The sequence below is a fragment of the Silene latifolia genome, chromosome 2 (assembly GCF_048544455.1).
Source record: "Silene latifolia isolate original U9 population chromosome 2, ASM4854445v1, whole genome shotgun sequence".
Taxonomy (NCBI): domain Eukaryota; kingdom Viridiplantae; phylum Streptophyta; class Magnoliopsida; order Caryophyllales; family Caryophyllaceae; genus Silene; species Silene latifolia.
In genome coordinates, this window is record NC_133527.1 from 34,663,396 (window position 1) to 34,675,140 (window position 11,745).

The window sequence follows — 11,745 nt, forward strand, 5'->3', positions numbered from 1 at the left end:
GGCCTCAACCATAAACTTAAAGTTTTGGTTGAGATGGTTCATCTACCATGTGCACTAACCACTTTTTAAGCCCAATGGGCATTTGAGTGAGAGAGCGTAATAGGAATAATTATAATAGTTGGGCCGCAACCATAACCTTAAGGTTTTGGTCCCTTTTGTTATTGATCGTAACATAGTAATTTCGTACCTATTTACATAATAAATGTACCCATTTTACCATTAATCATGATTTGTGCTTATTTTATTAGCTTTAGTACCATTTTTTCTTAAAATTGTACAATGGTCTCTCAATAAAGCTTATTAAGAGGCCGTCTCTCAGGAGACCTACTCTTATTTCTTACCTTTAATGGTTCACTTTACCCTGTTAATATCTTTCATTATAGATAAAACTTGTAAAAAAAAAAGTTATACTCCGTAGAGAAATTGTTGTTGCCAATAATTAGTTTATATACCTTAATACACCCGTTGACAAAAGTCTATCTGCTACGCACGTTTGTAGGCTTGAAGGCCGGTGGATAATGCATAGGTGATAGGTCCATCAAACCTTGTACTGAAATTCACATGTAAAAATAGCAAGATATGAACTTGAGGTCTTTTAGTCTATGATATCATGTAAAAGAATCATCTTAACAAAAATGCTTAAGCTAATGGTTGAAACCTAATACGCTACTTTTTTCACATTAAGCCACTAAGCTTGACATGGGTTCTTCCACTATACTAGATGGAATGTACCATCGCTTCCAAATTCTACTATTTACATCATTGTCTACAGCTACTTTTTTTCTTCTATAATCTTCGTAAATCGTAACAATTACTCGTACAGTCATACTCCAGGCGAGCCTTGGTAGTGTTTTAGTTTTTAGTCACGAGAATACACGTCTGTGATTATTTCATCCCCTGTATACACACATGGAGCTGCGTCTCCATCCTGCATATTGCGAGCTTCATCATCAACAGCACAACCAAAAAAATGAGGCGCTTTTGGTGTTGGGAGGCGAATAGCTTGACCATTAAGTGAAGCAACAATAGCGGTCATTCTTGGTCTGTCAATAGCATTTTCTTGGATGCATAATAATCCTAATTGGATGCATTTTAGTACTTTTTCCTCTTCAAAGTTGTCTCCCAACTCTGTATCCATTAGATTCAATGGCTCATCCTCGTTCCACAGCCTCCATGCCTATCAAACAGTCGACAAATAAACATGTGGCATCTCGTTCAAGTACTTGGCAATATGAATTATAGTTCTTTTTTCATGTTCATATGATCTTACCCGATGTAGTAGTGCCTCGTCCAGCTGCAATCGTCCAAATGATCGGTTCCTTTGGCCACTTACTATCTCAAGGACTATGACTCCAAAACTGAATACATCTGATTTCACCGAGTAATGACCTGTTATTGCGTATTCTGGGGCCATATAGCCACTGCATTGCAAATTCAGAGTAATGAAAAACTATAAATGAAAATTTGTTACTCGTATATTTTATATATAAATCAAGACAAACTATTTTAATAAAATAGAATGGTGTCAAAAGAAGAGGAAAAGAATGAAAAATATCTTACTAAGTGCCAACAATTCTCTTAGTATCTCCTTGAGTTTGATCAACTTCAAAAAGCCTTGCCAAGCCAAAATCTGCAATCTTTGGGTTCATGGCTTCATCAAGTAATATATTGCTTGATTTGAGATCTCGATGTATGACTTTAATTCGAGAATCCTCGTGAAGATACTGAAGCCCTTTTGCAATCCCATTGATGATATTGAATCTAGTTTGCCAATTTAAAATTGATTTTTTAGCGGGATCTGCAATTATAATACCATAAGCTAGTCCATGAGCTCTTCATTATACTAATTGCACATATTATATACGGACTTGTTGCATGATCAAAGTAGTGGTTACCAAATAGGAATTTATCCAAGCTTGAATTAGGAAGAAACTCATAGACAAGTAGGCTTTCATTAGGCGATGCACAATATCCTAATAGTTTTACCAGGTTTTTATGTTGTAGTCTAGCAACTAGTATAATTTCCGTTTCAAATTCTGCAATTCCTTGTACTGAATTTTTGGAAAGCCTTTTTGCTGCTACTTCTTGTCCACCCTTAAGTTTGCCCTGTTTAGAAAAAACTCGAGAACTCGTTTATTTCCAAGAAAACGTTGCTTAAAATATTCAAGAACATGTCAGGACATAAATAAGGTTGAGACAGTTGGTGATATTCATGTGTGTTTATAGCCGACTATATAGATAGCTATAATGTATTAGGTGTTTGAAACACAATGTTAATGAGCTTTCAAATTGGCAGGATGGTGAATAAAATTGGTAAATCCAAATATTTTCACAAACCTAAAGTTCAAATAACTCACTTTGTAGACTTGACCAAATCCACCTTCTCCAAGTTTATTTTCTGCTGAGAAGTTGTGTGTAGCAACCTCTATTGTATTGAAGTCGAACTGCAAGGAATCCGCAAACCTTCTCATCTCATCTGTTTTTACTGCATAAAGATAATTCGATTAATGATCCGCATAATGCAAAAAGATGACTTGAATACATTGGGTAATTCTGTAGTCGTCTTCAAGAACAATAGCAATACGTGTACTGGTGTTTCTTCAAGCTATAAGCGTACAATTACAATATAAAGTTTATTCACCATTTTCAATCTAAAATGTGACTTACCATCAACTTTTTCAGTTGCCTTCCATCTAGAAACACAAAGATATATACCAAGCAACAGCAAAATCGAAATCGCAGCTGCAGTTGAAAAGGCAACCGTCACAGAGGTACGCAGCTTCCTTTTAGTAGTGTTGCCTACAAATTTAAATATTAAACTTTAGAAGTATACTTGTATGCATTATTTAAATTGGTGTTAGTTTGATTCATTCCAAGATTTGCTACCAGGTGTACAATAATTCCAACAATATTGTAACTTATTACTAGGTAAGCTTTGTTGTACAGGCTTTGCTGTCGAGTTAGTTATCTCAGATAACAGAATTGGCGACAACACCCGTCAATGGTGACGTGCCTTGTCTCGGTGCCAATGCCGGCTGTAATGCTTGTGAAGCAGGTATGGAGAGTAGTCTTGCCGGATTAATGTGCACATATACAGAATGCAACAAATTGAAAAAAGAAACTGAATTAGTCCCACTCATGATTCAAATTTAGTTCAAGAAGAGCAGTTGCGGATTTAGGAGCACGTGGTCGTTCCCTTAACAATTGAAAATTTGTAACTTTTAGTGAACATTTTCGTTAGTTTACCACATTACATTAGTGATACGCCCCTAATAACTTGTTGGAACTATGCCCCAGAGCAATCGTTATGAAACGTTTTTGAACAAATTTCATACAATGTAATTATTAATGGAGATTAATAATTAGATGGCATTTTCTTATTATCTTATTAAGGTATTAATACGATGATAAGTCCTTGATTAAACTGGTATACTTGACATCATAATGGAGATTATGATAATGAGAGTCGAGTATTATATATAGAGTTTAGTCTAAAAAATGTTCTTGGTCGTGGGATTATCAGAACGGGACTATGATAATCCGGATAGACCAATATATTGATAACGTTACTCATAGGATGAGTATTAATGGATCTCATTCATTAAGTTATAATATAGATAATGCATATGGAGATATGATTATTGAACTGACCAACAGTGAGATTTCCCAAATGGTTATTATTACCTAAACACTGTCAATGTGGAAATTCTCTTAAGGAATAGTTTTATATTTTATCCTTTGACCTGAGATCATCATTGTAGTTAATAGACTACTTATTGTACTTAGATACCGGACACCTAGTGTGTAAAAATGCTAGTTGAATGGTCATTGGGTATAATTAAGTACCTATGTAATTAGTGGTGAGTCAAGATGGAATCCGTCAGCTCAAGGTAATGAGTTTGAACTCTATGTTGTCATTAATCTTATTGGTCATATAAAGACCTTGGCCAGGGCATACGAATGTTTTAAGAAAGGAGTTTCTTAAAGTCATTCTTGACCAATAATGATAGACATGTAACATAGAGGTCGTCTAGTGGGGTTTGACAGTCAAACCATACCCTAGGACGATCCGGAGTTGGAACGACGGAGGGAAATAAATACAGTATCCTTTACCAGGTTCGAGTACAGTAAATATTGGTATTCACGTTATCCGGCCGTCGGGGAGTGTTGTTAGACGCCAACCTCGATTAATAGTTAATGAGATTAATTATTACCGGTTTAGCGATGAACCTATGTGGTCACACACTTACGGTGTGATATTTAACGTTTACGGTTATTTAATTTATTATGAGATAATTAATTAAATAATCTCGACGACATATTTTTATATTGTCCGCTAACACGGAAATATAGTTAATATCGGAAAGACGGTTGTATGAGAAAAAATGGGTCGAGTCAACTGGACCTTAGAGGTCACGTTTTCTCTTGATAACTCATGTAATATTTGGTAGCCATGTGTCATTACACAAACCATTTCTTAATGCTTAAGGCTTTGTTATGACTTAATATGTTACGTAAGGCTATAGTAAGCTATGACTTGCTCCCCAAGTTTACTTTGCTATAAATAGCACAAGATGGTTTGTGATTTGACGATACGAAAAACCAAAAAGTTTATAAAACCTTCATTCTCTCATACATACTTATTATAGAGAAAGTGTTTTTCTATTTCCGAGGTCGTCTCAAGGGTTGAGAACGTTAGTCTATCTACCGGTGTGGATACACTAGAGACTCCGTATTTTCGGGGTTAGACCAATTTATTGTCTACACATAAAGTATGTGTCCCTTTACCCAGTTTTACAAGTTTTTTAAATGCAATAGGTCTCAGGAGGACCGCGTTTGTCTTCCATTTGCTACATCGATGTGCGCGGTCCCTTCAATTGGTATCAGAGCCAATTTTGCATTTACATTTTGTAAATTTGGGTCTCGCGAGAATAGTTCTCGTAATTCGTTGAGTAACGAATCTATTACATGCATGCGTAAATAGCTTTTGTCTATTATGTGGATATAAAAGGCGTTTCCACTTTTATGATAATCATTGTTTCAATCATTACATTTTTGATCATTTATTGTTAATATAATGTCATTGTAATGTTTGAGTAACATATGAGTGGGTAAGCTGTTTTAAAGCTTATGATTGTTATTTAGCATGCAAAGTATATGGTGATAGGAGCCGACTCTTGTATGAGATATGAGGGTCAGTCTTATCAGTTGGGTTATATTAGATATAGCCAAGGGTGTTATTAAATTTTTATAATGACACATAAAACATGGATCACTACAGTTATGCGATAACTGTGTACGACAGTTATATGAGATATAATTGTTAAGGTGCTAGTATACAATATAAGCACTGTGTTATTCAAATTGTTTGAATGACATTAAAACTTGACCACTTAAAGATTATTGAGTTTTTTAATTGATAAAATATGAGATATTTTGTCAAAGGTTGCCACTCAGGTAGACAATAAAATTATTTTATTTTCGTTTACAAGATACGACCTGACAACCAGGGGGCTTGTAGTTCGGACATATAATAATATTGTCTATTGTATGTGATACAGGGGTGAAGAAAAGTTAACTAATCTTATACTTTTAGTCTGGACAACCCAAAGGGTATGACATTTATTAATTTTCTGTCACTAGAGTGGATAAACTCAACTACACTGATAGGTACGACCTGACAACCAGGGGACTATGTAGTGTAGAGCCTAAAATGATTTTATAAGATAAAATCAGATGAATTTTAATTATGATGAGAAGCGACCTGACAACCAGGGGGCTCATGCATGTTTTAAAATTCTTATATATCATTATGAGGAAGTCCATATCATGATGATGTATGATTATGTTCTTATGGATTGTTTTCTTTCCGACTAAGATTTCTCAAAGAAGGCTAGTGGGAGTACATTCATTTTCTTAGTGCTATATGTGGCTGACATATTGCTAATAGGAAATGATGTGCTAACCATGCAAGAGACAAAGATTTGGCTATCTGAACAGTTCTCCATAAAGGATATGGGAGAAGCGGCTTATATTATTTGAATAAGAATCTATGGAGATGGATTCAGGAAGCTGCTTGAGCTCTCCCAATCTTTGTACACACACTCAGCTATGATGTTGTACAAGGCTTGATGTGGCTTACCCGCTAGGAGTAGCGAGTAGGCATCAGGCAATCCGGGTGAGGAACATTGGAAAGTGGTGAAAACCATCCTTGAGTACTTGAGAAGGACTAAGGACCAATTCCTCATTTTTTGGAGATGGTGAGCTAAAAGTGTTTAGCGGTACTGATGCAAGTTTCGCATTGGATAAGAATGATAGCAAGTCTATCTCTAGCTATGTTTTCACCTTAAATGGTGAGCAGTGAGTTGGAAAAATTCCAAACAAGCTATAGTAGCTGACTCAGTAACCGAAAGAGAGTACTTAGCCGCATGTGATGCTGTTAAGGAAGCCGTTTGGATAAGAAAGTTCTTAATAGAACTTGGTGTTGTTCCTTCAGTGGAGGAAGGTATTCCTCTATTGTGTGTCAATAAGGAGTTATTGCACAGGCTAAAGAGCCAAGGGTCTACCAATGATCTAAACATGCTCTTCGGAAATTTCACCTGATGAGAGAAATGTTCGAACATGGAGATGTTCAAATTCATCAGGTGTAAGGGAAAGAAACGATGTAGATCCTTTCACAAAGGCGCTTATATCAAAGGAGTTTGACAAGCGCAAGTGGGATCAAAGATCAAGGTTCATGACCGATTGCCTCTAGGTCAAGTGGGAGATTGTTGGAACTATGCCCCAGAGCAATCGTTATGAAACGTTTTTGAACAAATTTCATACAATGTAATTATTAATGGAGATTAATAATTAGATGGCATTTTCTTATTATCTTATTAAGGTATTAATACGATGATAAGTCCTTGATTAAACTGGTATACTTGACATCATAATGGAGATTATGATAATGAGAGTCGAGTATTATATATAGAGTTTAGTCTAAAAAATGTTCTTGGTCGTGGGATTATCAGAACGGGACTATGATAATCCGGATAGACCAATATATTGATAACGTTACTCATAGGATGAGTATTAATGGATCTCATTCATTAAGTTATAATATAGATAATGCATATGGAGATATGATTATTGAACTGACCAACAGTGAGATTTCCCAAATGGTTATTATTACCTAAACACTGTCAATGTGGAAATTCTCTTAAGGAATAGTTTTATATTTTATCCTTTGACCTGAGATCATCATTGTAGTTAATAGACTACTTATTGTACTTAGATACCGGACACCTAGTGTGTAAAAATGCTAGTTGAATGGTCATTGGGTATAATTAAGTACCTATGTAATTAGTGGTGAGTCAAGATGGAATCCGTCAGCTCAAGGTAATGAGTTTGAACTCTATGTTGTCATTAATCTTATTGGTCATATAAAGACCTTGGCCAGGGCATACGAATGTTTTAAGAAAGGAGTTTCTTAAAGTCATTCTTGACCAATAATGATAGACATGTAACATAGAGGTCGTCTAGTGGGGTTTGACAGTCAAACCATACCCTAGGACGATCCGGAGTTGGAACGACGGAGGGAAATAAATACAGTATCCTTTACCAGGTTCGAGTACAGTAAATATTGGTATTCACGTTATCCGGCCGTCGGGGAGTGTTGTTAGACGCCAACCTCGATTAATAGTTAATGAGATTAATTATTACCGGTTTAGCGATGAACCTATGTGGTCACACACTTACGGTGTGATATTTAACGTTTACGGTTATTTAATTTATTATGAGATAATTAATTAAATAATCTCGACGACATATTTTTATATTGTCCGCTAACACGGAAATATAGTTAATATCGGAAAGACGGTTGTATGAGAAAAAATGGGTCGAGTCAACTGGACCTTAGAGGTCACGTTTTCTCTTGATAACTCATGTAATATTTGGCATTCTTATCTTATGACTAGCCAAGTAGCCATGTGTCATTACACAAACCATTTCTTAATGCTTAAGGCTTTGTTATGACTTAATATGTTACGTAAGGCTATAGTAAGCTATGACTTGCTCCCCAAGTTTACTTTGCTATAAATAGCACAAGATGGTTTGTGATTTGACGATACGAAAAACCAAAAAGTTTATAAAACCTTCATTCTCTCATACATACTTATTATAGAGAAAGTGTTTTTCTATTTCCGAGGTCGTCTCAAGGGTTGAGAACGTTAGTCTATCTACCGGTGTGGATACACTAGAGACTCCGTATTTTCGGGGTTAGACCAATTTATTGTCTACACATAAAGTATGTGTCCCTTTACCCAGTTTTACAAGTTTTTTAAATGCAATAGGTCTCAGGAGGACCGCGTTTCTGTCTTCCGCTGCTACATGTGATGTACCGCGGTCCCTTCATAACTTTGGTTCCGCTACTAAACAAGAGTCTGATGCTTAAAGTAAAGAAAAAGTCGAATTAATTTATACTCCGTACTCTGTAGTATTAGATCAGCAGACTTCAACGTGAAGTTATAAATAAAATGAAGGATCTTCAACAAGTTCCTAACTGAACTGAATGTGACCTAGTTATTTCCGTGAAGGCGACCAGGGCAAATTTATTACTGACGGATTTTAATTCTAGATTCACAAGTACCACTTTTTTCGTAAATTCAATAACTAATCAAACTGACTAATAGAGCCGTTGCTCCTCAATATGACTGTTGGCCAAAATCATCTCGACAAATCATCTCCTTCCTTTTGTGTAAATATTATAGCTGTTATACAATTCTTTCTGATGGGGCATATTCTGCACCGCTGACCAAGTCAACATATTGAACAAGGTCAAAGATATCCACAGCAAGTCAACGACTTAGACAGCCTAGCCGATGCAGCCCATCGGCCTGTTAGCCTGGGTCTCGGCGTGACAACCTGCCAGCCGGGACACGTACCCGCGTACTCATATCCAAGACCCCTCGGCGGCGAGTCAACATTGCCCGCCGGCCTGCCATAGGTCCCTCGGCCGAGGGGTAGATCAGTCTTTCCACCTGCTAGCCACTTGGCCACTTGGCCACTACGTGACAAAAGGTGAAAGCCTATAAATACTCCTCAACCCTCATTGAGGAGAGGATCCCAGAACTTAGCCTTAATACACTATTCATCTGGTAATATCTCCCTCATCTCTCTACGATATATATCTAGCCAAGCAACACGACTTAATCCTTTAAGTTTACTGACTTGAGCGTCGGAGTGAGTACGCTTGGCACAAAGCCAAGCCCTCAGTTCGTTCATTGTTGCAGGAGAGGCCGAGAGGAACGATAAAGGCAAGAAGGGTTCAACCCAAGACATTATTCTACTAGCCACGGGTGGTAACGATACTTGCTCTGGAATTACACCCGGAACAATTGGCGCCGTCTGTGGGGAAGACACTAGAAGCTAGTCACATTCATTCCCAAACAAAAAAAAAACAACAACAAAAAACCCACCCAAAAAGCTAAGGAAATGTCGAAACAACAAGACGCAGTCGTGACCGACGAAACCGCATTCTACCAAGATGATACCTTCAACAATTCTGGAGTCATGCAGCCCTCCACCGGCGGAGTAATCCAACCAGAGTTCGGAATGCCAATAACACCAGACACGCCGCTGCCAGCCAACCAGGTCACCATCATGGGACATGTGGTTGACGTAGCAAAACTGAAAATGCTCCTGGACCTAATTAGCAATACGCCTGCTCACACTGTCACGCCGACAAGAGCGGCGGAAACCGATCAGGAGACCAGGGCCCAGAACGTGACTCCGAGAAATTTGAACGGAGCACTGGGAGAAGCTGACCCAGCCAAGTCGCCGGGGGAGCCCAAAGTGGGCGCGGTAGACATAAGCCCTTCCCGCACTCGTGGGAGGACAGCGTCCCCGCCACACGAACGAGGCATACCCCAAAGGAGCCAAAGGAGTCCAACTCAGCAGAGTTGGAGGAGAAGTCCGAGTCGAAGAAGGAGTCCTTCCCGATACGAGGGGAGGAGCCGGACTGGGAATGCGAGGAGCCGATCGCCTCGTGTCGTTCGACACGTGGTCAGACAGCCTCTCAGCGCCTACGTCCTAGAAATCCAGGTGCCAACTAAGCTCAAGTTGCCACCTCTATCATACAAAGGAGTCAGTGATCCAGCCGACCACGCTGAGGCTTTCGAGTCTTACATGTCGGTATGGGAGCAGCCCGATGAGGTCTGGTGCCGAGTTTTCCCAACAACTCTGCATGGGATGGCTCAAAGTTGGTACAAGGGGCTTCCCGACGGCTCGGTATACTACTACGCCGACCTAAGGGACGCCCTTCTAGCCCAATACTCTTGCAACAAAAGAAGGGCCGTGGAGACATCGGACCTCCTAACTATCAAACAGGAGGGGGGCGAGTCTCTACGAAGCTATGTGAAGAGGTTCGATGGAAAGGTCCAGCAGATTCGAGAGATTAATCCCGGCGGCGGCCTTCGCGCTGATGAAGGGCCTCCCAAGGGGAGACTTAAAAAATGAGCTCATCAAGTACGGAGGCCTGGGCTGGGACGCCGCCAGGAGGATGGCCGACCAGGCCATCAAGGTAGAGGACTATCACAAGACCTGGGTAGGCCCTAGCGAGGCCGAGCACTCAGAAAAGAAAGGTCACCGGGAGGACAACCCGGATGAAAGACACCGTGAGAATAATAGGTCACGGTCAGACAAGCCTGCCTGGAAACGAAGCTCGGCGGATGCCGGGGGGAGCTCGGGAACGTACTACAAGAAACGGTACGAAGATCACACCCCCCTAGTCGTATCGGCCGCCGAGGTTTTCGCTTTGAGCAAGAACGAGGGCCAGAAATGGGAAAGACCCCCTAGGCCGAGGAGTGACGGTGACACGAGCCAGTACTGTGAGTACCACGGCCACACCGGACACTTAACCAACGATTGCCGACACCTGAAGGATGCCATTGAAGAACTGATCCGAAAGGGGAGCCTCGGCAAATATGTTGTCAGAGGCCAAAAACCAGATGCCGGCGGATCGAATAGCAAGTCCGCCTCTGAGCGGGTAGGAGTAGTCAATGTCGTCATCAGGGACAACGAGAGCAGTGGGTCCGCTCATGAGCACAAACGGCCCCAGGATGAACCTTATCCGGCCATCAACTTTGTGCCCAACACAGCAACCCCCGCTCCCAGCATCCCAGACATGACCATCGGACAGGGGGACTACGATGGAGTCGTCGCTTTTCATAGCGACCCACTTACAGTCCGCCTGGACATAGCCAACCACTTGGTGAAGAGGTGCCTGATTGACACAGGCGCCTACACAAACGTTATGTACAGAGAATGCTTTCTCAGCCTCGGGCTGAGGATTGAAGATTTGAGCCCCTGCACCAACCCGTTGTACAGCTTTTCTGGGGACGGCCTGGTACCCCTGGGGTCGGTCGATTCTTTGGTGAGGTTCGGCGAGGGGGGTGCAGCCAAGAGTGTTATGTCTGAATTCGTAGTCATCGACGGCACGTCTGCCTACAACGTTCTCATAGGCCGGGTCACTTTGAGCGAAATTGACGCTGTGATATCCATCAGGGCCCTGACAATGATATATGTCTCGGACCGGGGGGAGGCGCAGAAGCTCATCTCGAAGAACGAGGAGGGTCCCGATCTATGGGAGGTTTACGCTAATGGCCCCTCCGCGACGAATAGCTCGAAAGCCGACATCGTTATTATCAGCCCAAACGGAGACGTGTTTGAGCACGCCTTAAAGCTTACCTCATTGGCCTCAAACAA

The 11,745-nt window shown here is 40.4% G+C and overlaps 1 protein-coding gene across 1 annotated transcript; it reads right to left on the reverse strand.

The window, feature by feature from the left end:
- Positions 1-598: 598 nt before the first annotated feature.
- On the reverse strand, positions 599-11,209 carry LOC141639037 (cysteine-rich receptor-like protein kinase 44). The gene is made up of 7 exons (XM_074448224.1): positions 10,993-11,209; positions 2,668-2,799; positions 2,358-2,485; positions 1,896-2,106; positions 1,561-1,798; positions 1,271-1,421; positions 599-1,177 (listed from the first exon to the last, which is right to left on the reverse strand). Exons 1-7 carry the CDS (start codon positions 11,207-11,209, stop codon positions 860-862), a joined length of 1,395 nt encoding a protein of 464 aa, XP_074304325.1. The 3' UTR covers positions 599-859.
- Between the last annotated feature and the right edge of the window lie 536 nt (positions 11,210-11,745).

Excerpts from the sequence above, each read along its gene's own strand:
- LOC141639037 (XM_074448224.1), bottom strand. The coding sequence starts at position 11,209 with ATGAAAAGCGACGACTCCATCGTAGTCCCCCTGTCCGATGGTCATGTC. Across the intron at positions 2,486-2,667 it reads GGCAACTGAAAAAGTTGATG|TAAAAACAGATGAGATGAGA; the intron begins GTAAGTCACATT and ends ATCTTTATGCAG. Across the intron at positions 1,799-1,895 it reads CTTGGATAAATTCCTATTTG|ATCCCGCTAAAAAATCAATT; the intron begins GTAACCACTACT and ends TTATAATTGCAG.